Raw genomic sequence first — 26,832 nt, forward strand, 5'->3', positions numbered from 1 at the left:
CACAGAATTCCTGTGTGATGCTAAGCAAGTAACTTAAACCAAACTTTTCATAGGTGGCCACCAATTGTGTGTTCCTCATTTTTTTGGGTGCCCAATATGAGACACCAGAGGGGCCTGTCTTGCAGAAGCGATGAGCATTCAGTTCTCATGACTGTTACTGAAGCTGGGGGAGGAGCTGTGCTTTGAACATATAAAGTGGTAGAAAAATGCTAAGTATTCTGAAAAAAAAAAGTCATAGACATCTCTAGTTGAGCACCCAAAATTAGTGTACACTTTTGACAATTTCGACCTTAATCTCCCTTTGCCTCATACCCCATCTATAAAATAGGAATAATAATAATACCACTCTGCCTCTCAAGGGTGTTGCAAAGATCAATTTATTAATATTTGTGACGCATTCTGATACTGTGGCAAGAGAACCATAACTTCCAGGAGAAAATTAATAATAATATTATATTCATCATGATCATCATCGGTGATCCCTTGATTCGAGGATGAGCTCTACCATGAATTTCCATATAGGTCCTGAGATGACTCAGGAGTCCTATCCTGGAACCACAGATCCGCCCACAGTAGATATAGACATTTCCTGGCAGGCCAGTTGGCTGCTGGGAGAATGTTCTTTCTTTTTTCTTCCCTCTCTCTCTCTCTTTTCAGCTTCAAGGGCAAGGCGCTTCTCCTCAAAGCGGGCCACGGGCCACTGCCTGATGGAGGATATGGCACCATTGGGATCAGTTGGTGGCTTCCTCCTCCCAGCTTGTGTTGTGCACATCAGTTTTCTTGAGATACGCTTTCAGTGTGTCTTTGTAGTGTTTCCTATGACCACCACGGGATCTCAGACCATGGGTGATCTGAGAGTAGAGGACATATTTTGGGAGGCAAGAGTCTGGCATCTGCACACAATGTCCAGCCCAGCAGAATTAGTGCATGAGGATCATTGCTTCCATGCTGATGATATTGGCTTCAGTGAGGATGCTGGCATTAGTGCAGCGATCTTCCCACTTGATGCGAAGGATCTTCCGGAGGCATTGTTGGTAGTACCTCTCCAGACTCTTGAAGTGCTGTCAATAGGTCACCCAGGTTTTGTATCCCTAGAGGAGTGTAGGAATAACAATTGTCTTATAGACCTGGATCTTGGTGTCCTGTGTAGGTAACGGTCCGTGAAAACATGTCAGAGCAATTTCCCAAAGGAAGCACTTGCACACTGGATCCTGTGCTGGATCTCACTGTCGATTTTTGCATTTTGAGAGAGTTGGCTACCAAGGTAGCAAAAGTTCTCGACTGTCTCCAAAGTCTGTCCCTTGATAGTGATTTGTGGTGGGTCACGTGCAAGGTCTGAAGCAGGCTGATAGAGCACTTTAGTCTTCTCAATATTGAGTGAGAGTCCTAGGTTTCCGTAAACTTGTGCAAAAAACGGATTGAAGGTCCTTCTCAGTGTGCAAAGGACGGCACAGTCATCAACATACTGAAGATCAATAATGGATGCCCTGAGGACTTTAGACTTCGATCAGAGACATCAAAGATTAAAACGTCACCCATCCATTCTGTATTGAATGTCAACTCCTTTGGGGAGGCGGTCTTTAATGAGGACCAAAATGACTGCTAAATAAATGGAGAACAGGGTTGGGGCAATAATGCATCCTTGCTTAAACCCAGTTTCGATGATGAAAGGGTCCGTCTCAAGACCATTACAGAGAACTGTGGCAGTCATCTGATCATGAAGAAACCTTAGGACCTTAATAAATTTTGGAGGGCAGCCAAATCTGGCCAGCACCTTTGACAGAGCTTTGCTGTTGACTGAGTTGAAGGCCTTTGTCAAATCGATGAAGACCATGTACAGATCCTGATTTTGCTCATGAGACTTTTTCTAGATTGGTGGGCAACAAAGATCATGTCTGTTGTCCCATGGGATGGTCTAAAACCGCACTGATATTCCAGCAATATTTCCTCAGCAAGGGGAAGTAATCGGTTTAAGATGATACGGGCAAGAATTTTCCCTGCTGTAGATAACAAGGTAATGCCTCAATAATTTCCACACTCTGACTGATCTCCTTTCTTAAAGATTGTAACAGTGTTGGCCTTTCTCAAGTCATCTGGAATCTTCTCATTGTATCCAATATGAAGAAAAAGTTTGTGGAGCGTCCTTACCAGTTCTTCATCTCCAAACTTGTAGGCTTCAGCTGGTATGCCATCTGGTCCTGCTGCCTTGTTGTTCTTGGTGTGCATAAGGGCTCATGTTACTTCTTCAAGGGCAGGGGGGTCAACAATAGATTCTCTTTTATGTTATTGAGGTATAGATTTGATAGTGGCATCAGAGACAGTTGACTCACGATTCAGGAGTAACTCAAAATGCTCCTTCCATCTGGCTTTGATGGATTTGCTGTCCTTAAAAAATACATCGCCCCGTCTTGGGCTCGAAGTGGTGTGGGACCATGGAAGCATCAACCATAAATGACCCTTATTGCCTGAAAAAAGCTCCTGATGTCATGTTTATCAGCATAAAGCTCAATCTCCTTGGTCTTTTCTCACCACCACTTATTTTTGATGCCACGGATTTTCCTTTGGGCTTCAGCTTTGAGTTGCTTGTATGACTCTTTCTTCTGCTGGTGTAATATGTCATTTTGCCATATGCGATGAGCTTTTCTTTTCTGGTCGAGCAGGCCCTGAATCTCAGCATCGTTCACATCATTCTCATCAAACCAGTCCTGGTGATGGCGGGTGATATAGCCAATGGATTCAGCACATGCTGAGAGAATGGCAGTCTTTAATCCCTGAGGTTGCACCTGGAGAAGGCAGTTCAGCCACCACATGCAAAAGAGTTTTTCACTCACACAGAAGTTGAGTGCCAACAACAGAGAGAGAACCAGAGTGAAGGGTGTACATTGAAGATGGCTGCTCCACTGAAAGGCTAGGGGAATACCAATTGACTATTTCCCGTTTTTATGCTTTAACAAAACTTTCTTGCCATGTGAATTTTCAGAGCAGCCATGCTAAATGCATCAGGGCTCAGCATAGTCGTACTACTGAAAAATAATTGTGCTTTTGAAATCCTAAACACCCTACTGCAGAACAGCTCTCCTGTCCTGAGTGTTTTCAAGCACAACTCAGACTGGTTGCTAGCACATAGGCATTAATTTATTAGCCTGGTGCATGGACTTCTCAAATCACAAGGGGGAAAGTACAAAAGCTTCAGACAGATGACAGACACTTCCTGAGTTTGGATACATTAGCTCATATATAAATGAGGCTGCTCTTAGACTCCGTTCTCTTCTGTACGTGCTCTCCCTCTTCTGTGCTTATCATGGCAGGTGAAATAGTTTATGCTGATTTAAACATTTTGGGAGCCTCTTCCAACCCATTGCATCCACCTCAGCACCTCAGTAAGTCTTTAATTTCTTAGTTTTGTACTAGTATGATCTCTCTTTTTGATTAGAAAAATGGAATCCTAATGTACTTATTATTTGAATTGCAGCAGAGATAGCTTAGAAAGGTCTTTAGAACCAAGGAGCAGCTTATACGTTCTGTTCATAGAGTGGGACTTCTGAGAATGTGAAATCCCCTACAATTGTCAGAACTAGATATGGAATTTCTTTAAAGCATTATTATAGCATGCATTATATCAGTAATAAAACAGCCACAACACTACAAGAGTAGCCACTGGCAGCCTATATATATATACAATTACAAGTGTAATACAATACATTATTGTATGCCATCTTTCATACATATTTGGAGGCTTGAAGTAAACTAGTGAATCTACAATTTACTATAGTGGGATAAGTCAGATAAGGAGCAGGGCATTGGTCAAGTCTTGGGAAGAGTGAACAGAGCAGAAGGAACTGGGAGGCTCCAGAAACAGGAAGGATTTCATTGTCTCATTGGAGAGGATTAGAAGAAAAGAGGTGGGGAGATATTTAGGTACACTGTGTCATGGAGCCTGGGTCACTAATAGGTGCAGAGTGAAGAAAAGGATTTTACTAGCCTCTGGTTAAAGACCCAATGTTTATTTGAGGAGGTTAGGAACTGTGTGCAGAAGAGGAGTAGACATGTTTCATACCAAATGAATTTTGAAAAGTTGTAACTTAAAGGAGACTCTCAAGGAGGAACATAGTAGCAAGGATGAGAGGAGAGAGGGAAAATGAATATCAGAATAATGAAGAAATAAGAAACTGAGCTAAATGTTAACTTAAGGCAGGAGTTCTCAAGCTTTTCCATACTGTGACTCCACTTTACTACAAGTTTTAGGGCATCTATCCATGTATCCAAAAAGAAAGGGAGTGTGGTCACGACCTCCTGAAACCTGTTTATGCCCCAGTGAGGCTAAGAATCCTTGACTTCAAAGGATACAAAATGCAAGCATTAAAATTAGAGCAATTTTTAAAAGATTTGCCAGAAAATTATTATTTGAAACTTTAAAATCCTGATGATGCTCTTTTAGAATGGATAAAATAGTGTAGATGTTAAATCTCTTTTCAGGCTAGTAATGTGGAGTGATAATCTAATAAGACTGTGGCAATTAGCCTTTTAATAGGAGTATTAAGCCTTTAGTTTTAAGAAATGATTTCAAAGTGGCAATGAACAAAACATAAATTGATATTTGAATTTTACCTGTTAGTTTGGCAAATGTAGGTCCATTACTTAGCAGGAAAAGAGAGCAAATAACTCAACTTTCTCTGTCATCTTTATTTCATGCCTTTTTTGTTTCAGTCTTCCCTAAAAAGATTAATTTGGAGCAGATATGTAACACACTATTAACAACAAGGGGGAAGGATCTTGGACCAGAATATGGAAAGAACAGGTTAAAGAATGTTTAGATAAGATAGATGCATTCAACTGACCAGCGCCTGATTAAATTCACAATAAAGTATTTAAGGAAATAACCAAAGCAATATCAGAACCATTAATTGGTTTTGAGAACTTATGGAGGATGGGTGAGGACCCAGAGACCTGGAGAAAGAAAAACACAGTGCTCATCTTCAAAAAGAGGAAAAAGAAAGACACAGGAAATTATAGACCAGTCAATCTAACTTCAATACCTGGAAAGATACTGGAACAAATTATCAAACAATCAATTTGTTCAGACCTAGAGGATAATAAGGTGATAATTAGTAGCAACATGGATATGTCAAGCACAAATCATACAAAACCAGTCTAACTTCCTTCTTTGACAAGGTAACTGGCCTAGTGGATGGAGGGAAGCAGTAGACATGATATATCTGGATTTTAGCAAGGCTTTGGACACAGTCCTCCATAACAGTCTCATAAGCAAACAAGGGACATGTGGCTTAGATGAATTTACTATAAGATGAGTGTACAACTGGTTCAAAGGCCATATTTGGAGAGTAGTTAACAATGCTTCACTGTCAAACTGGGAGATCGTATCAAGTGGAGTTCCATGGGTGTCTTTCCTGGGTCCAGTACTAGTCAGTATTTTCATTAATGACGGAGTGGAGACTAGACTAGTAAAATTTGTGAATGACAGTTTCTAGCTAGGACTGGTGCAAGCATTTTAAAGGACAGGATTAGAATTCAAAACAACCTTGATAAATGGAGAATTGGTCTGAAATCAACAAGATGAAATTCAATAAAGACGTGCAAAGCACTACACTTAGGAACGAAAAATCAAATGCACACCTCCAAAATGGCGAATAGCTGGCTAGGCACTGGTACTGCAGAAAAGGATTTGGCGGTTATAGTGGATCACACATTGAATATGAGTTAACAGTGTGATACTGCTGCAAAAAAAGACTGTCAGTCTGGTTTGTATTAACAGGAGTGTTGTATGTTTGGGCTTGTCTACTTGGGAACTTTACAAGCCCTTGTGTGTGTTAAACTAGGGTGTGACTCTACAGAGCACCAGCTTGCCACACACTAATGTCACGGCTGGATGCAGTTTGTCTGTTCTGAAAGTTCTGGAGTGTGGTTTGGCTTAGTGTTCTTCCAAACGCCTGTCAGGGATGGGCTAGGACCTGATATACTTAATCCTGCCTCAGCCCAGCTGATAACAAACCATCCAGTCTGAGGTCCCTTCCATCCCTACATTTCTGTGATAAACACAGATTAATACCACCTCCAATTATCAAAAAAATAAAATTAAGGGGGTGTATTACCTTTTTTCAGAGCTCTTTTGCAACAAATCTGACTTTCTGAACTTCTTGTTTTGTGTTTTTGCCTTGCATATTACTTTCCATATGGCAATTGAATTAATACAATAACAATTATAAAATCTACTTCTGGGCTTAATGTTTTCTTCAAATAGTTGGTGTTAAAGACAAAACAAGAACCCTAGAGTCTGATACTGATAATGTAATGCTTTTTGGCTCAAAAGTTCAGAAGACACTTTGTTACCAGCATAGGAGTTGTTCTTACAGAGGATTTTAGGAGTTAAGATGACACATTGTTTCAGACATAGCAATACTGTCCCAGAAGGTTTTCAGCAAAGGATTCACAGGACATGTCTCTTACATGAAGAAACTGGCACATTCAACTGTCGCACAATCCTCACTTGTGTAATGTTTTTCTACCATAATATTGGAGAGGTCCCTGTACCCTAATGCAGGGTCTTCTTTGCCCTACCTGTCCTGATAGCCTGACAGGCTCCCTGTGCTGGGTCACAAGGGGAGCTGATGGGTTGGGATACAGATACAATCCAATTTCTCCCCTTACAGAAGGGCGGGGGAGGTCTCCAAGGGGATGCCGACAATAGCATTGAGCTGTGGGAGGGCATCCTGAAACAGCTGTATGGTATGTGACGCAGTCAGAAATTGTGAGTGTTGCTGAGGAAGAAGGGGGATATTTGGTGATCATGTTAGGGACATCTCTTCCCCTGTCATTGCTCCACATGTACGAGGCTCAGACTGGCCGCTTTATTTTTAAACTGCATTTAAAAATTCAGTCACTTGACAAAGTATAATTAGAAGTTAATGTGGACATAAAAACAATGAGACATAGACACCATTATATAGTTCAATGTGGAGGCTGCGACTTTATTTAAAACTATTACCTAACTAGGGTAACTACCCAAACTGCCCAGAAAGGTTGTTCCAGTGCGGATCTCAGTTGGCACAAATGGCCGTGGTGTACTACAGACTAGAGGGTAAAAGTGACAGTCATGCCCCCTCTCCACCCTCACCCTGACTGTAAACCAGAGTCCCAACCCTTCCTCCATGCTAGAGACAGGAGAGACAAGATGAGGTGAGCCACAAACTGCATGAGACACAGGGTATGTCTGCAGTTCGAGCTGGGGGTGAGATACCCAGAGTGAGGAGACAAACCCTGCACTAGTTGTGATCTAGCTAGTGTGCTAAAACTAGAGGGTATTTTAAAAAATAGTATCAAAGGGGTAGCCGTGTTAGTCTGGATCTGTATAAAGCAACAAAGAGTCCTGGGGCACCTTTAAGACTAACAGATGTGTTGGAGCATAAGCTTTCGTGGGTGAATGCCCACTTCGTCGGATGCATGTAATGGAAATTTCCAGGGGCAGGTATAAATATGCAGGCAAGAATCAGTCTGGAGATAACGAGGAGCATATTTATACCTGCCCCTGGAAATTTCCATTACATGCATCCGACGAAGTGGGCATTCACCCACGAAAGCTTATGCTCCAACACATCTGTTAGTCTTAAAGGTGCCCCAGGACTCTTTGTTGCTTAAAGAATAGTGTGTCCAGCTCATGCAGCAAGACAGGCTCACCACCCCGAGTACATCAGTACGAACCAGCCAAGACCACAGGCACCTACTCAAAGTGGCTAACACCCCATCCTGCCAGTCACGCTGCTGCAGCTACATTCTATTTTTAGGGCACTAGCTCACTCAGAGTTAGCACAGATATATCTCCTTGAGCTGGGAGTTGTTCCCCCAGCTCAAAGCGCAGGCAAACCCCCTCACCAGGCAATACTGTGCTCAGGACCATGGCCCAGGCAGCCCACTGGGTTATGGAAACCTCAAAACAAACCCTTTCTAATCTACCAACCACATGGGAACCTGTCAAAGTTGTCACAATTATAACCTAAACCCAGACCAGCTCGATGCTGAATGGAAGGTGGAAAAACCCACACAGCAGTTTGCCAATTCTGCCATATGGCAAATATCTCTTCCAGCCTCCAAAATGGCAATCAGCCAAATCCCTGGTATCACCAGCAATCCACCAACTATACTAAATGTGCAACAGGGAGCTCACAATAGTTCTTCTTCAAGTGATTGTTTATGTCCATTCCAAGCAGGTGTGTGCGCACCGCGTGCACACCAGCCGGAAGATTTTACTATAGCAGCGTCCATAGGGTTGGCTTCGGCGCCCCCTTGAGTGGCGCCTTCATGGCGCTGTATATAGGGGCCAGCCGACCGTCCACCCCTCAGTTCTTTCTTACCGCCAGTGACAGCTAGCTGGAACTTCGCTTGCTCTTCAGCAATCATGGCAGTGTTCCGTCTTAGTTGTAAATAGTTAGTCAGTTTGTTAGTTTAGTGTTAGTTTAGATAGATAGTTGTTGGTGGGGGTTCCCCAACATTTTCGTTGCCCCACTGGGGCATGCCTGGGTCCCCAGGGTTCAAACTCTGCAGGGACTGCAGGAAATTCATGCCGAAGAGTGACCCGCACTCTTCATGCTTAAGGTGCCTCGGGGAGAGCCACCAAAGAGACAGGTGCAGTATCTGCAGGGCATTTCGCCCCAGGACTCTCAAAGATAGAGAGCAGAGACTTAAAGTCCTCCTAATGGAAGCGGCCCTGCGGCCATAATCGGACCCTGGGCCTGCTGATCCGGCACCCAGCACTTCCTCCTCGGTGCGCAGTGCCCCGGCACCGGCAATAAGTCGTGACGCCAAAGCCTCCAAACCCCGGCACCAGAGAGAGTCGGCACACGAGAAATCGGCCTCGGTGAGACGTCGTTCACCATTGCCAGTGCTGGTTTAAAAGAAGAGGCCGGTGAGAGAACATTCCCCCCACCAGGACCCTAAAGAGCCGGTGCCATCCACGAGTGCTGCGGGACAGGCCGCGCCACAGACCCATTCTGCTATCTCGTTGACTCCTGCCCCGGAGAGGGTACGGTTGAGTCCGGACAGGCCTAGATCCCCAGACACTATAGAGGAAGTGCACCTCCTATCGACGTCGGAGGTGTTCGAGGCTGCCTCAGACCTCTTGAGCCTCCCGGTGCCGGCATCGCTGCACCGGTGGAGAGAACCTCCGGCTACTGCTCGACTCCAATTACAATCTCGGGGCAAACCAGCAATACTATCACCGCGCTCCCCACACCATGACACCCCAGCGGCACCGGTGCAGAGGGAACTTTCTCCGGTCCGGCGGCACTGGTCCCCGGCGACAGTGGGTACCGCCCCTCCTATGTCCTCGTACTCGGAGACCTCTGACTCGGAGGCAGACTCATACCTCTCCAATAGATCGAGGAGCAGACGATCGTCCTCACGTGCAAGTGCTCAGCCTTACCCACCGCAGTGGCAGCAACAGTGGCAACCGCCCCCCCGGTGGCCATTCTGGACACCGTGGGCCTACCAGCAGTCAGTGGGTCAGACATATGAACCCCGTTCACGGGCCGCATCGGTCTCCTCGACGTCGGTGGCACCGCCGTCTGACAGGAGTGTGCCACAACGGAACATGGCACTGCCTAGTCAGGCACCGGCACCGACAGGGATCATGCTCCAAACGCCGCAGGCACTGTCCAGCATGCCTCGTCATTCGGTGTCGACCCCGGTACCGGCCGCGGTGCCACATCCTGAACCCGCACTGGCCGTGCAGCCTGAGTACAGTGTGCCGCAGGCCCTGGTAGAGGTAGAGGGTATAGAAGAAGGCCCTCTTCAGGGGATCTCCTCCTCTTCCTCGCCGGATGAGGCAGTGGTGGGAACGTCAGCGGCACCGGCTCTGGAGGACAATAGGATCCTCCAACAGCTGCTTACGCGAGCAGCCCAGAGCCTCTCGATCCAAACGGAGGAGATCGAGGTGGTTACTGATCCAGTGGTGGACATCCTGACCCCGTCGGGCCCATCCAGGGTAGCCCTGCCTCTCATAAAGACCATTGCAGATACAACCCGCACCTTGTGGCAGACGCCAGCCTCATTGGCCCCCACAACTAAAAGGACTGAGAGGCGACATTTTGTTCCATCCAAGGGCTATGAACATCTTTATACACACCCTCCCCCCGACTCCCTAGTACTAGATGCGGCCAACCAGAGGGAGTGCCAAGAGTTCCAGGGAGCTACGCCAAAAAATAGAGAGGCCAAGAAGTTGGACCTGTTCGGGCGAAAGGTGTATTCGACAGGGGGTCTGCAGTTGCGCATAGCTAATCAGCAGCCATAGTGAGCAGTTATGGACACAACACTTTCTCGGCTTTGTCTAGGTTCGCTGAACTCCTTCCCTGGGAATCGCGAACTTAGTTTTCAGCCCTGGTCGAAGACGGAAAATTGATTACTCGAGCTTCCCTCCAGGCAGCCTTGGACGCGGCCGATTCAGCCTTACGCACATTGGCGACTGGTCTGGTCATGAGGCGTGGAGCCTGGCTTCAAGTTTCAGGCCTCCCACATGAGGTCCAACAGACAATTCAAGACCTCCCCTTTGAAGAGCCCATGCTCTTCTCGGAGAAGACAGATAAGAGGCTACATAGTCTAAAGGATTCACGGGCTACCCTTTGCTCACTAGGCCTAAACACCCTGGTCACTCAGTGTAGGCAGTTCAGGCCACCACAGGCCCCCCACGGCCGTACCAGCCTCAAAATTGCATGGACACATTGCGCAGAAGGGCAAGGACAGGCAGAAGGAGGCAACAACAGCAGCCCTCTGGCCAGTCATCTGCCCAATCAAGGCCTCCACAGGGGCCTAGACCACCATTTTGATGGCCCGGTCGAGGATGACCTACTGGTCAGAACTCTGGATCCCACCAACCTTACCTTTTCGTCACGTCTGACCCCCTTCTATCAGGCGTGGGCCCGGATCACGTCAGACAGTTGGGTGCTTCGCACAGTGGAGAGGGGATATTCTATCCAGTTCTCCTCCCTCCCACCCCACCAGCCCCCCTCCCCGTCCCTCTTCAGGGACCCCTCTCACGAGCAACTTCTAATTCAGGAAGTACAGTCCCTCCTCGCAGCAGAGGAGGTTCCTCAGGAGCTCAGGGGCTTCTATTCCCGCTATTTCCTAATACCGAAAGCGAAAGGGGGCCTCAGACCTATTTTGGATTTGCGGCATCTCAACAAGTTTGTAAAGAAGCTCAAATTCCGCACGGTCTCTGTGTCCTCCATCATTCCTTCCATGGATCCAAGAGACTGGTATGCCGCCCTCGACTTAAAGGACGCATACTTTCACATTGCAATAATCCCTCAGCACAGGCGTTACCTCAGATTTGTCGTGGGCAATGCCCATCTACAGTTTACGGTTCTGCCTTTTGGACTGTCAGCAGCCCCAAGGGTCTTCACAAAGTGCATGGCAGTCGTGGCAGCCTTCCTGCGCAAGCAGGGTATTCATGTGTTTCCCTACCTGGACAATTGGCTCATCAAGGGCCGCATCAAGGCACAGGTGAAGGCTCAGGTGGTCTTCATCAGGCAGACCTTCCTCGAGCTCGGCCTCCTACTGAACGAGGCCAAGTCCACACTTTCTCCAACCCAAAGAATCGAATTTATAGGGGCGGTTCTGGACTCGACACACACCAGAGCATACCTCCCAGAGGCCAGGTTCCAGACTATGTCCAACATTATTCTCGGCCTCCAACGTTACCCAACCACCACAGCAAGAAATTGCCTCAAGTTACTAGGGCACGTGGCGGCATGTACCTATGTGGTGAGCCACGGCAGACTCAGACTGCGTCCGCTCCAGTCCTGGTTGTCAGGAGTGTATCAGGCGGTCAGGGACTCCCTAGAATCAGTGGTGACGCTACCTTGGCCAGCGTTGGACTCCCTCCAATGGTGGCTTGACCCGTGGGAGGTCTGCACCGGAGTGCCTTTCCTCGGCCCCGAGCCCTCCCTATCCCTGGTAACGGATGCATCGGATGTGGGATGGAGGGCACATCTGGGCGACCTCAGGACCCAAGGCCTTTGGTCACGAAAAGACCTTTCGTTACATATCAATGTCAGGGAATTACGAGCGGTGTGCCTCGCATGCATAGCCTTCCAATCCCTGCTGGCGAGCAGGTGCATTTCTGTCCTCATGGACAACACTCCAACAATGTTCTATATCAACAAACAGGGTGGTGCTCGCTCCTCTCCCCTGTGCCGGGAAGCCCTCGCATTATGGGACTTTTGCATACAGAACGTAATTCACCTGACAGCATCCTACCTCCTGGGGACGCAGAACGGGCTTGCAGATGCCCTCAGCCACTCGTTCCAAGGTCACGAGTGATCTATCCGCTGGGATATAGTACTCTCAATTTTCCGGCTCTGAGGTCATCCCCAGGTGGACCTGTTTGCCTCCAGAGAGAACAGGAAGTGTCACCAGTTCTGCTCCCTCATGGGACACAGTCTGGGGTCTCTAACGGATGCCTTCCTCCTCTCTTGGGCAGACGGGCTATTTTACGCCTTTCCTCCGATTCCTATGGTTCACAGAGTAATCCTCAAGGCCCGCAGCGATCACGCTCGTGTCATTCTGATAGCGCCGGTGTGGCTGCGCCAGCACTGCTACTCGTCGCTCCTGCATATGTCTATACGGGTGCCCCTCAGGTTCCCCCTACTCCCGGACTTGAGCACACAGGATCGGGGTCGCCTGCGTCACCCGAACCTGGAGTCGCTCCACCTCACAGCCTGGATGCTCCATGGCTAAACCCCGTGGAGATGCAATGCTCTCATCAGGTCAGGCAGGTCCTCCTTGGTAGCAGGAAGCCCTCAACAAGGACCACGTACTTGGCCAAGTGGAAGTGCTTCTCCCTCTGGGCCACACAACGGGGTCAGGCTCCCTTGTTCGCCCCGGTCCCTCTCATATTGGACTATTTGCTACATCTGAGACACCTGGGACTCTCCCTCTCTTCGGTTCGAGTACACCTTTCTGCCATCTTGGCATTCCACCCTGGAGCGGGGGGTACCTCAGTGTTTGCGGACCCACTCGTTGGTCACTTCCTCAAGGGCCTTGACAGGTTGTTCCCGCACATTACTTGGGACCTCAATTTGGTCCTGTCCGTCCTCACAGGGCCCCCCTTCGAGCCGCTGGCTTCGTGCTCGCTGTTGTATCTTTCATATAAGGTCGCGTTCTTCGTGGTTATCACATCAGCCTGGAGGGTTTCGGAACTCAGAGCACTGACTTCTGAACCTCCATACACCATCTTCCACAAAGACAAGGTCCAACTCAGGCCGCACCCAGCGTTCCTTCCTAAGGTGGTTTCCCCCTTTCACATGGGTCAAGACATTTTTCTCCCGGTGTTCTATCCGAAACTGCACTCCTCGGCTAAGGAGCGTAGGCTGCATTCCCTGGATGTTCGCAGGGCCCTCACGTTCTACGTTGAAAGGACAAGACCCTTCAGGAAATCAACCCAACTTTTTGTTGCCATGACCGACAGGATGAAGGGGCTCCCGGTCTCGTCACAGCGGATCTCCTCTTGGATCAAAACCTGCATCCGGGAATGCTACAGTCGGGCTAACATACCAGCCCCGCCTATCACGGCCCACTCCACAAGAGCATAGGCCTCTTCTGCTGCGTTCCTGGCCCAGGTCCCAACGCAGGAAATTTGTAGAGCAGCCACATGGTCCTCAATCCACACTTTTACGGCACACTATGCCATCACGCACCAGACCAGAGATGATGCAGCCTTTGGCCGCACAGTACTCCAGTCTGCAGTGACCTCCGACCCCACCGCCTAGGTTCAGGCCTTTGAGTCACCTGCTTGGAATGGACATGAACAATCACTCGAAGAAAAAAAAAAACCAGTTACTCACCTTTTTGTAATTGTTGTTCTTCGAGATGTGTTCATGTCCATTCCAATACCCACCCTCCTGCCCCTCTGTTGGAGTGTCGGCAAGAAGGAACTGAGGGGGTGGAGGGTCAGCTGGCTCCTGTATACAGCGCCATGAAGGTGCCACTCCAGGGGGCGCCAAAGCCGACCCTATAGATGCTACTATAGTAAAAACTTCCGGCTGGCGTGCACACACCTGCTTGGAATGGACATGAACAACACATCTTGAAGAACAACAATTACAAAAAGGTGAGTAACCGTTTTTTACCCCATATAGGTAACTCGGAGCACAGTCAGGTAGTTTAGACACTGGTTTTCTAGCAACAAAGGACAGGTCTGTGTTCTATGCACCATGCATCTGGCAGGACTTAGCTAACCTGAATCCTTTACCACTCCTGGAGCTGGATAGTGAATTTCTTTAATGCCCTGCGGTGCACTTTACTTTAGTGTAAATACAAACTGTCTCAGAAAATGTCATAGTCAGTGACCGGCTCTACATACAAATACAAGGGCCATGCTGGTATATTTTGATGACCCTCTTCTTCAAATTCCTCAAGCCCGCTCTCTGCTGTGATACCTACAAAAAATCAGGCAATTGATGATGCCTAAGTTGAGTGATAGTTTGGGGTAACTGATTTAACTTTCCCAAAGGAGGAAACAAATTTCAAATGTATTTATTTATTTATTTTATTTAGATTTATAACAAAGATTCTTACCCAAGGCTCCAGGTATCCTAACATAATTATACAATTAAACTCACCATCAAACTGTGCACAGAGCTAATCTCTGTAATGTCTGATCTTATAACTGTTCTCCTCAGCCTCTCTCCCATTGTATCCTGTACTCAGTGAGAGCGTCCCTGGCATGAGAAGATTATGATAGTCTCTTAGGGCAGGTCTACTCTTAAAATGCTGCATTGGCGCGACTGCCTCATTGCCTCATTGCCACTGTAGCGCTTCAGTGCAGATGCTACCTACACTGACGGGAGGGCTTCTCCCATCGGTGTACGTGCTCCACCTCCGCGAGAGGCAGTAGCTATGTCAGTGGCAGAAAGCCCTGCCAGCAACACAGCACTGTCTGTACCGGGGGTTAGGTTGGTGTAACTGCATCACTCGGGGTGTCGATTTTTCACACCCCTGAGCGACATAGTTATACCGACCCAAATTCCTAGTGCAGATCTGGCTTTTTGAGCTGTGGTCAAGTGAAAAATTCTCAGAGTTTAGGTTACTGCTCCAGACTGGAACCTTTGTGTGCTACCACAATACAAATAAATCACATATTTCATAAACCTGTTTGGAGGATGCAAATGAACTATTGCAGTTACGATCTATACTACAGTAGGGCAAGTCAAATGGTGAAGACCAGTAAATCTGGTGAGTCTTGAGAGGAATGACTGGACAGAAGGGATTTGGCAGGACTTTGTTGTTCAATTAGGAGAGGTGTGGGGGTCTCACCGTTCAAGGAAGAATGATGGGATCTGAAAATAGTTGGGGAGCCAATTCAGTGCAGAGGGTTGTGGAGCCTGTGCCACTTGATGGGCGAAGTGTGGAGAGGGACAAGCCTACTAGCGTCTGCGCAGACAAGAATAAAGTCTAGTATCTGAGAAATACAGGAAAAGGCGACTGGAGAAAAGGAGGAAATGTGGGAAGCCTGGTCCAGGGGGAATGATGAAGGCACAAAGCGATATCTTCTCCTGGATTCTGAAATGGACAGGATGCCAGGGGTATTTCCAAGGCTAGGGACAAGGTGTTTGCATTTCCTGAGTGCAGAGAGAAGCTATATGACTCTGTATTTATGGTCAGTCAAAGTTTGGGAGGTTGTGACTTAGAACAAACAGGATCAGTGGTAAGGATGAGAGGAATTAAATTTTAACAAAGGATGGACAATTTTTTTTTTTTAAAGAATTCCCTTGAAAATGACTGGTTGTGTTTGAAATGTAACTATACAAGTTATTTTACAAAACCGATATCTTTAGAGTGTAACTTGTATAGGTACAATGAGATTACTGAGATAGGTGAAGAAATTTTAGATGATTATGTTGTCAGCCTCTATTTTTATTCTATTAACATTGCAGTTGCTAAATAAACATTAATATCCCAACTATGCTGTTACATGGGGCATATGGAACAAATTAATGTTGTACTGTAATTGGCCAAGCTGGCAAGGCCTTACGCTCAACTGGGTGGCATTTTTCTGTCTGTCTGTTTGTAACACAATAACTGTAGAGTGCCACTGTCACACTGCCAAGTAAGGGACACAGCTCAGCCCAGACTGCCAAACTACAGGGCAAGTATCCCAGCCTGGTGGTACATTCTATATTTAGATTTAACCAATCCAGTGACAAGTGTGTGCTTCCAAATTACTATACTAGTTATCATGAAGCCACAGACAGTCCCTTTAGGCTCTCCAGCCCGTTTACCACCCAGGCAAACTAGACTTTATGATAAAAGGTTATTAAAACCAAAAATCACATACATTGGGTTCTTCCAGTCCCAAAGGATCAGTCACTTACCCCAAGTAACAGGATGCTCAAGATCTTACCAAAATACAATGCTGGTAGCCAATCCTTAGTAAACGAACAAAAGATTTATTAATAAAAAAGAAAAGAAGAGAGTTGGTAAAAGTTAAAGCAGATAAGATACATTACTGTTGCATCAGAATATATGAGTCCAGTTGTTAGCAGAGGTATAATGTCAGCTAATCCTCTGTCAGTCTCTTAGAGGCCTTTCGGGAATCTTTCAGGGCATCCCACTGGGGATCTCAGTCGAATAGCTTAAGCTCCCCCTGCTCCAGAGCTCAGCAGATCAGAGATAGCAGCAGGGCCATGCCCAAAGTCCAGTATTTCTAGCTCTCAGGCAGGCTGACAGTCCTGTTCACAGAAACTGTCCCAGCAGGGGTTTTCCTCTGGTGAAGACTAGGCAACACAGACAGTTTGTGAACCTCCATTGTTAAACCAACGACCCTTGCTTTGAAGTTAACCCCTGTCATGAGAGGAGAATGGGGGACCTGGAATGGGGAGGAGGGAGGGGAACACAGAACTGCTGACATGGGGGGAAATGGGGGACCCTGGTGTGGAAGGGGGACAGCATGAGGGAAAGAAAAGTGGACACTGGTATGGGAGATGGGGGAATGGAGGGCACAGATCTCCTGGCAGGGGGAGATTGAGGGAGTTGCAGGGAATCCCTGCAGTACAGGGAGGTGAAGGGGGCACCCAGGGGGAATCCAGGGAGCTTGTGGGGGGAATGGAGGGATGGAAGGCGCCCCTGGCATGTGCAATGAGCTCGGCCAACAGACGCTACAAAGTGTGCGACCCTCTGGTTATATTCAACTGTTCTAGATCACTAGGCAGAGGTGTAACTAGTGGGTATTGATCCAGTGACTCTGACTTCCTTGATATTGTTGCTGTTTAGCCAAGCGTTAGCAGACTTAGGGCCTGGCAGGTCAGTTTCCCATTGGAGGTGAAATTAGTGATCCGGTCTCAAGCTATTTTCTTAGTGGAGCTTGTTTATTTACAATCACCTGGCTGTCCTTGAACAGAGGTGTAACAGACTGAACACGGGTAACTCCTGTTCGCAGAACAGGGGGAAGGACTTGGGTTGCAGAGCCCACCCTGCACTCACCCTGCAGCCGTGGCTCCTGCAGCTCCAGTTTGCAAGGCTGGATGGGCTCAGTGAGCTGCTCTGGGCGTTGTGACCTGCTGCACAGGAGCTCAGCACCACTCAGGCTTGGCCCCCCCTCACCTCGGTCATGATGACGGGGCTGACCAGGCAGTGTCACAATGCCACTCACACAAATTTGGCCCAGCTGCCCCGTCAGGGAAGCCAGGCCAAGCCTGAGCAGCACTGTGACCCTGGAAGTCACAACACCCAGAGTGGGGAGCCGAGCCAGCCAGCCCCGAGACAGGAGCCGCAGACACTGCTGCTCTGGTATGTATGGTTTACGATTTAGTACTTGGTACACTAATGTGTATATTCTATGTCGTGGGTAAGATATGTAGTAAGGCAGGTGTTTATTGAACGAATGCTATTTACTAGGTCATGACAGGCCATCGAGATTTACAAATGTCCTGACCCCAGAAAGGTTAAGAACCACTGTCCTGAGGGGGCTGACGCACCGACTCGCCATATAACATGCTCAAATACCCAGCATTGTAAGTGGGATAGAACTGTGTTGTTAAATAATTGACAATAGGGATTTGTTAGTATTTTGCAGTATTTTGCTCTGTTTCGTCACAGGGCTGCCCTCAAAGTGACGTGGCTCTTAACTGACAGGTTTAAAACTATTCCTGGTATTATGTGAGGAGGAACACAAATGCCCATTCAAGGATGCTGCACAAACACCACAGGAAAGTCCGTTATTATTTGTTGCACTATGTACTGAAGGTATTTCACTAAACCCTGACTCTTCCAGATCACCCTCAGTGTCCCCTCTGGCATCGGCTCGCCGCAGGGCTTGGAGCAGCTGGGGTCCTCATCCTGCTAGGAGCTGTGATAGCGATGGGCGTTTGGGGTAAGCAGTTCAAAATTAATTTGTGCTAAATGCAGCACCCTGAAATTTCCTCTCCCCCCATATTTCTGATTCCAACGTGCTTGTGAATAATATCCTGGACACGTTGTTATCACCACAAAGGGAACAATATTCCATAAACAAGGTTGAGACCCTGTGATCCAGCTCTCACAACGTCACTGTTCAGTGTGCACAGGGAAAAGTGGAAGACACCTTATAATGTATAATAAATGTAATTTTCCCTTTCTCTGTCGTGTTCTATCTCTCTGGCCCAGTTCTGAATTTGATAGCTACAGTATGTAATGATTTGTTGTTGCACACACCCTCATTCCCAGTTTGCTGATCCCTAAGTAGTAGTCACCATTCACGCTCATGCTGTTCTGAAGTTTGTCACACCAAAGGATCTCTGAATTCACTGGAGAACAAGGGTACCAGGGAGAGAATCATCCATCAATCCAACTGCAGCACTGGCCTAAAAGATTTCCATTTCCACTTGAAACAATTTGTGTGTGAAAACAACGAGGAGTCTGGTGGCAACACAGCAGGTAACCTGAGCTCCTTCTCTCTCTCAGCAGCTTCCTGCATTGCAGTGACATCTAGTGGTCAGTTAGGGTAACCCTAAGTGGCGGATACAAACCACTTCAATAAGTGCAATAAATATTCTATTGCTTTACAAACTAGGAATAGAGTAGCTGGTAGCAACTGCTGTTTGGTTTCCCTTAACGCTTCCGTTGTAAAAGGGTCTTGTGTTTTCTCTAAGAAGCTCTCACACTTCCATTGTTTGAAACATGCCTTTGAAATATGGGGTGAGGGGAAACCTCAGGATGGAGAAATGTTTTTTCTTTGGCCCATGAAATTTCATCCAGGTTTTGCTGAGATGGGAACTTTGGAAGAGTTTTCTTTTCTCTCCTTGCTTGTGATGCTCAGGAAAATTGACAAATAACAGCATGAAAAGTCAAAAGTGCTGGGCTCACCTGCCACAGCAGCACACCCGGCACTGGGAGCTACCAGAGCACATGGAGATGGATGTGAGGAGGGGGTGAGAGCTGGGCCAGGCTCCCCCACATCCAGCACGTGGCTCCAGGAACTCTCACCCCCAGGAATATCACATGGGACAGAAGCTCCTCCTGGGGAGGGAGAGGGAGCTGGCTCTGCTCCCATTGGCTGCCCAGGCCCATTCCCTGCCTCCTCCATGAGAATAACAGACTCCCTGTTACCAGCTAGCACTGACTGGTAGCAGTGTGGTGTGGTTCTGAAGATCCAGGGTCCACACCCTGCTGCTGATTCAGGATGGTCCTGAATGCTGATGCAGTTGTTCCTGTTGCATGTAATAGAATTGTTGTTTATGTTTTTTAAAAATGAGGACATTAAATACAATACTGCGTGAAGAGAACAGGAAGGTTACAAAGCCAAGCTCTGGAAAGTTAGGAAATGCCAGATTTACAATTACTCGCACAACCTTAATTCAGCCCCCATTCGTGTTTGCCTTATGATACGCTCTTTATTGAATGATTACCTACTATTTTTTCCTCAGGGCTGCTGCCTCATTCAGTGCACAGGCCTATCTTGTTCCCATGTACATGATGGCTCCCCAAGCATTCAGGGTACAGGATGAACCCACAGTCACGCTGAATTACAGCTACATGGGCAACCATGAATGTGGCATTTCCAACTCTGACTTTGCAACCTAAATAAAGTTCTTTTAGCTCTTTTATGTGTAGTATTATCTACCCCAAGTGGAATGCAGCCATCTCTAAGGGGAAACGTAATGGCTGTTAAGCAGTGCACACAGGAACAATACAGTAGCTGAGGGAAGGAAGTGAAGGAGGATTCCAGTTGACCCTGACCTGCATTACCCCGTGCTATTTCAGGACTGAGATACTCACAGCTTCACCAATACCCCTCCCTTCCTGGCAGCACCTGCAGCTAGTTAAATATTAGACCCATCTTCAAACAAAACCAAGACAATAGCTCCACTGGAAATGGGGAGGCTGAAGGCCTGTGCATGAGTGTAATACAGTTCAGAACCTTCAGCGCCATTAAGCATTTCCGTTTCCCCTCCAGAAGGATCAGGGTGTAAGCTCTGCCCCCCAAACTGGCTGCTGCACAGGGACAAGTGCTACTGGGTGTCAAAAGAAAAAAATCCCTGGAACAAGAGCCGCGATGACTGTTCAAGGAGGAGCTCTCGGCTGCTGGTGATCCGGGACCAGGATGAGATGGTAAATAAAACTTGTCCTGGAGATATGAGCATCACTAGTAATAATTAATACACAAAACCACCGTGTTGTGTGTCTGTCAGGGTTGCTCTATATCAGGGGTGGCCAAACGTACTGACCCTGTGAGCTGCCTACAACAATCGTTGGAAATTCAGGAGCCGGGTGCTCCTGCAGGGACTTGGGGCTTCATCCCTGTGAGGAGGGAGGGGTCTCAGGGCTTCAGGCCCGCAGGAGACACCTAACAAGGCTCATGGCTTCAGCCCTATGGGAAGCACTGGGGATCGGGGCATCAGCCCTGCAGGGGTGGGGCTCTCAGGGCTTCAGCCCCATGGGAGGCACCTGCCCAGGCTTGGGGCTTCAGCCCTGCTCCTGCTGAAGCCCTGAGCCCCTGGAGACGCGCCCTGCAGGGCTAAAGCCCGGAGACTCCCCTCCCTGCTGGGCAGGAAGCCAGAGGTGACGGGTGAGGGGATACATACCCCCCCCCAGATTTTTCCCAGGGCTTGCTGGCCCCACTCGGTCACATGGTGCCACTGGGCCCTTCCCCTGTACTGGGAGCTGCCTCTCTCCATAGAGCTAAAGCAGAGGCTCCTCACTGCAGCTCCCAGTGGTTTGGTGTTGCCGCTCCCCACAGAGCTAACACCTGGGAGCTGCAGGGTGGGGGCGCTCAGGAGCCACAGGCATCTCTTTACAGTTAAAGTGTGGCTTGTGCCCCCCATGTCCCCCCATTCTCTGCCTACCAGACTGGGGGGGGAGCTCAGGGCTTCTGCCCTGCAGTAGGGTGGTGGAGTTAGGGGCTTCTGCTACAGGCGACAGGTGCATGCTGAGAGTTGGGGGGGGCACAATTGAAAGTTTTGGCCACGGTTTGGCCACCCCTGCTCTATACATACCCCCACATGCTAAAAAGCAAGGAAATGAAAAATTCAGGCCAGCAACAGCACATAACCTGTGCCCTGCCCCCCAGCGGTGACACCTCACCGATAGCATGACCCCCACACACCACACAGACTGTACCAAGGCCTTAAGTCTGCCCCAGTCAGGACAGAAACTAAACAACTGGCCCAGGGTCACAGAGGGTGTCTGGGCAATAGAACCCAGTTCCCAGAGTCTCTAGCTAGCACCTTAACCCCGAGCCCCTCCTTCCCCATCACATCATTCTTCCATGTCATTTACAGACTTTCATACAAACTACTTCCAAAGGCGCAAAACAGATCTGGCTTGGACTCACTATTACATCCGCCGCGAGGAACTGGACTTGGGTGGACGGCTCCCTGTTCAATCAAACACTGTGAGTGTTTTTATCCCATGAGTCCATCTAAGATGTGCAGCAGGGGGCACGGGGCTGTTGCCAGGGCTGGCTCCAGGGGGCCACCCTCCCCTGGCACTCCAGCCGGCTGGGGAGAGCGGGGCCGCGGCCGGGCTCGGCGCCCTCCTCTGCCGCACTCCCTGCCGGGGGGTGGGGTGGGGGCCAGGGGCGGCAGGAGGCTTTTTTTGCCTGGGGCGGCAAAAAAGCCAGATCCGGCCCTGGCTGTTGCTTTCCAGCATTGGTCAGAGCAGAGGCTTCGTATGGGTGCAAGGGATGTTAAGTGCTGGGCACAACACTCTGCACAGAGAGGAGTCCTGAGCCTCATTCAATGGCTTCCACAGCAGTCAGGCTAATCCTGAGGGCTGGGTTTTGTAATATGGACAAGTGTTTCCAGAAATAGACCAAGGCAACCAGCTGCTATGACAGGATCATGGGCTAGGAAGTGTTTTATCAACGAGGGCTCTGTAGGAACAATTCAGCAGCTAAGGAAGAAATTCGAGAGGTGTCAGAATGAGGCAAAGCTGCTAAAAATCTTGTTCAAAAATTCTAAACAGCAATTCTTTATTTATTTTGTTTCCCAGGTTCAATGTACAGGATCCTGCTGAAGGGAACAGCTGTGGACTGATAAAAGCAGATAGGATTCATTTTGAAACCTGCAGTGCTACATCTAAATGGATTTGTGAAAAAGACGCTCTCCAGATATAGACAGTGACATTATCTGTATTTTCTATGTGTGAAGGAGAAATCTTCTTTAGTTTCAGTCTGTCCCATGAACGATGAATATTGAAGGTGAGCTTCAAAGGGAAAAATTGACCTTGTGCCCTTCCCCGTCTCCCCTGCTTTTATAATGTGGATAAAGACGGCATGAAAGGCTTTTCTTGCATTTGAAATTCAGGTCCTGTCTGGGCTGGAAGATTATGGTGAAGGGAGAACTAGTGAAGTGACATTACAAGTAGAGCTGGGGGGAAATTTTCCACTGAATATTTTGTCAAAAAATGCAGTTTTGGGTCAAAGAAATTGGTGTTGAATTTACTGAATAGATTTAGGCAAAATAAAATAATAATTAAAAAAAATCAGGCTACGTTCACCAGATGACTGGGGAGGAGACAGCAGCTAACTCCATCCAATAGCCAAGTGCTTTGTGCACCAGATTTGAACAGGGCCACCCAGAGGTGGGGACCAAGTGGGGCAATTTGCCCCGGGCCCCACAGGAGCCCCCACGAGAATGTCAGAGGCTCCCACCCCACCTCCGCCTTCCCCCATCCCCCGGCGCCTCAGCGCACCGTGCCCAGGAGCTGCCCTGGACAGCATTGCAGCAGCGGTGTGGCTCCAGCGGGGCCTGAGCTCCAGGGTTGCTCCCTGACGCGGCGCACTGAGGCTCTGGGAGAGGAGGGAGGTGGGGGTAAGCAGCATGGTAAGGGGTCGGGGCCAGGCACCCCCCTGACCCCATCCCCCCCCCCCCCCAGCCCTGACCCCCAGCTCTCTGCCCAGCCCCTCTGAGCCGGGCACCCCGTGACCCAGAGCCCAGCTCCCCACCCAGCCCCGGGTAACAGCAGTGCCACCCCCAGGCAACGACAGTCCATTGGCACCAACCATCACCCAGCGACAGCCCATTATGTAATTGCAAATGTATACATACCATTAAAGCATTTAATGATTTTAAATAATGTATTTTGTGTATTTTCAAATTATTAAAAATTATTTTTTGAATGTATTTCACTGGTTATTTTTTACATTTCCAAATACATGTTACTATAGTATTGCAACTTTTTTTTATGGAAGGGGCCCCTGAAATTGCTTGGCCCCCTGAATCCTCTGGGCAGCCCTGGATTTGAATCCCTTCTCTGGCACACTTGCTAACAGATTAGCCATATATATCTAGATATGGCTCTCCTAGTTTAGGGCAGTTTTCTGTCAGCAACAGAATCCATTCCCAGGAAACAGCTCAACATACCTAATAAGCAGATGTGAGTACGACAAATATATTGCGGAGCCAGGTTACACAGTTGAGTTCAGACACCTTCATGAATAGAAAAAGCTACTGAGAAGGCCCCTAACTCAAGCAGCAACATTCTACCCTCTGGAATTTGCAATTGGCATTTATTTAAAATTAACATTCCAGCACTGCAGTATCTTTATAAAAGACATGTAGGAAAATATTTTACATTAAATAGTGCCTTAAAGAAATCTATCCCTGAAGTGCAGCCTGCGGATGTGAGAATCAGCAGTCAGGGACCAGGGGCAGCACAAAAGTTTGGGCAGGGAGGGGAAAGAGGAGCTCCTGGGAAAAATAATAAATGCGTGTCAAGCTGTCTGTAGGGCCACATTGTCACAAAAGGAGGCTCCCAGGCACAAATTCAGACCCTGGATTTGCATGAAGACACCCACAGTCTGTATCTCACAGGGCAGCACAGCTGCAGTGCTGGCTGTAGCTAACGGAGGTGGACAAAGCTTGAAAGTGCCCACACTATGTAGAACCCAACACCCAGGGCCAAAGCCAACCTATGGCACCCAGGAGTTGCAGGGAGGCTGTCTGCAGACAGGAACGTGTTGCAGTTTGTGGATACAGCAAGGAGCCATGTCCCAGTCTGAAGGGTGCAAACCCCAGAAGGGCAAGAAATCATTAAAGGCACCAGGGAGCAACAGGAGCCAATGGGATGAATTGAGCAAGAGGGGAAATTTCCGGCTGGTGCTGAGGAGACAATCCCCAGCAGTGAGGAAGTCTGAGAATCTGGAATATTACAACCCCTGCAGTCTCTTTGGGGACCAGTGTGTCAAATTTATGAATGGCTTCTCGCTGCTTGTGTTCTACTCCATGGGGGAGGGTGACCACAGCTGTATTCACTATTGTAATATAATTTTCACACCCCTACACACTATTGTAATAATCCTTATTCAAAATACATCTTTTAAAGGCATCATTTGAAAACTAACTCCTCGCTGGTCAATAATATCATGGGGAAATGGATGTAGCAACATTATATGTAAAGTTATGAATTCCCCCTAAGTGATATTGGTGGCACATGTTCTAACACATATAGCCCTGCTTAGGCAGCACTGGTCAAGCAGATCTTATACAAAGGAATGTGTGTTTCCCTCAGTTTACGTTTACGTTGTAAACAGCATCCTCAGACAGTGAGAGAGGGAAGACAGGAGACAAGGAAAATCTGCATTTCAGGAAACAGGAAAGAAACAGCACAGAACTTTTTACCACCAGACATCATGTCGCCTTCTTTACTGTTTGAATAAACTTTGCTTGGGGGGGCGGGGAGGGCCTTCAGGAAACTGCATCTCAAAGGGGGACTGGACTATAAAAGTGAGAGGCAAAAATACCCCAAATTCTCTCTCCCTCTCAATCTCTCTCCTTTCACCTAAGAGGGCAAAAGAAAAAGTCATTGGACGTTGGGTCCAGACGCCGGCCTGAGAGTTTGGTCAGCAACACTGTGAACCTGTGGTGAGGGAGTTCACCTTGAACCAAGTCTAGTTTGTTAAGTTTAGAAAGTGTTTTATCTTTATTGCTCTTGTAACCATTCCTGACTTTAATGCTTCATTCTTCTTCGAGAGATGTCCCTGTGGGTGCTCCACTCTAGGTGTTGGTGCGTCCCTGCGCCTTCACTCGGAGATTTTTTGTAGCAGTACTCGTACTGGCCACACATGCGCAGAGGCTGCCCCCCCGCAGTGAGTCTAGGATAATAGTGTGCATGCGTGGCCAATCTCCTCAGTTCCTTCTCTACCATCCCCGGCCTGAGACGGAGCTCAGCAGACTCGTTAGGAAATCCCTCACTTTGTTACAATTACCTGGAGCCTCACCTTTTCAATTCACTCAGACAGCAGATCTATTGGTCTCACCTATTCTGCAGTCTCCCCTGATAAATGCCTGTTTTTCTCCAATGCTGGATTCAGGATCAGAACAACCTTCCTCCAGTGAGGAGGAAACTGATCCACAGGCAGTTTTTTCTCCTTCTCAAGACTCCCAGACCCCAATCAACAGAGGTTACAAAAAAACTACCTCAGCCTGTCCTCAGGCTCCTGCCCCATGGGGAGTGAACCCTTGGATGGCAACACCTATGCCCTACCCACCACCATGGCAAGGTTGGGCACCATGGGCATCGTACCCCTGAGAACACATGCACTACGGCACTTCGACCAGGCGCAACACCGGTTTAGCACTGCCTCGTGACGGACCTGCCAGTGACATAAGATACCAGGCAGCACCGTCACACTCCCAGGAGCAACTGAGTCCTGCTCCTATTCCAGCAGAGTCCGACGTAACGCTTGAAGAAGCCTTACTTCCCCTTCCTCCAACCCCGTCGGATGACTATGCCAAATTCGAAGACCTCTTTAAAAGAGCTGCAGGTGACTTGAAAATTAACTTAGAGGAAGTCACTGAACAACGGCATGAACTAACAGACATTTTGCAGCCCTCTTCTTCCTCTAGAGTGGCATTACCAATCAACATAGCCCTTTTAGAACCCGCTAAATCCATCTGGCAGAATCCAGCCACTAGCCTACCTACCTGTAAACAAGCGGACAGGAAGTACTTCATTCCTTCAAAGGGCTCTGAATTCCTTTTTACCCTTCCGGCGCCAAACTCATTGGTAGTGGATGCAGCAAACCAGAGGGCCAAACAACAGTACGCCCGCTCCACCCCAGCCAACAAGGACAGTAAACGCCCGGACCTCTTCGGCCATAAAGTATATGCATCCTCGACGCTATAATTTCGCATAGCTAATTATACCGCAGTCCTTGCAAAATATGACCACAAAAACTATAATAAATTCATGGATTTTATTGATCACATCCCAGAACAGAAGAAACAACAATTCACAGCTCTGGTTTCCGAGGGACAAACCATATCACGCACTGCTCTCCAAGCGGCCCTCGATGTAGCTAATACTGCAGCAAGGTCGACCGCCACAGCAGTGGTCATGCGACGGGGT

General features: G+C 48.2%; 1 protein-coding gene across 2 annotated transcripts; it reads left to right on the forward strand.

The window, feature by feature from the left end:
* The first annotated feature begins 884 nt into the window (after nucleotides 1-884).
* Nucleotides 885-23,599, forward strand: LOC101953887 (killer cell lectin-like receptor subfamily B member 1B allele A). Of its 2 annotated transcripts, none has more exons than XR_010591988.1 (6): nucleotides 885-3,380; nucleotides 18,278-18,376; nucleotides 18,709-18,918; nucleotides 20,438-20,592; nucleotides 21,762-21,874; nucleotides 22,474-23,599. XR_010591988.1 is itself a non-coding variant. In XM_042845953.2 (6 exons), the coding sequence occupies exons 1-6, from the start codon at nucleotides 3,242-3,244 to the stop codon at nucleotides 22,595-22,597; spliced, it is 789 nt and encodes a 262-aa protein (XP_042701887.2). In that variant the 5' UTR covers nucleotides 885-3,241; the 3' UTR covers nucleotides 22,598-23,599. The 2 variants fall into 2 exon arrangements, 1 of the variants encoding a protein (XP_042701887.2); XM_042845953.2 differs by having other exon boundaries at nucleotides 18,760-18,918.
* The last annotated feature ends 3,233 nt before the right edge of the window (nucleotides 23,600-26,832 follow it).

The sequence above is a fragment of the Chrysemys picta genome, chromosome 12 (assembly GCF_011386835.1).
Source record: "Chrysemys picta bellii isolate R12L10 chromosome 12, ASM1138683v2, whole genome shotgun sequence".
Taxonomy (NCBI): domain Eukaryota; kingdom Metazoa; phylum Chordata; order Testudines; family Emydidae; genus Chrysemys; species Chrysemys picta.

Coding starts and splice junctions, on each gene's coding strand:
- LOC101953887 (XM_042845953.2), top strand. CDS start 3,242: ATGAGGCTGCTCTTAGACTCCGTTCTCTTCTGTACGTGCTCTCCCTCT. Junction 18,377..18,759: donor GATAGCGATGGGCGTTTGGG/GTAAGCAGTTCA, acceptor GCTGTTCTGAAG/TTTGTCACACCAAAGGATCT. Junction 21,875..22,473: donor TCCCTGTTCAATCAAACACT/GTGAGTGTTTTT, acceptor TTTGTTTCCCAG/GTTCAATGTACAGGATCCTG.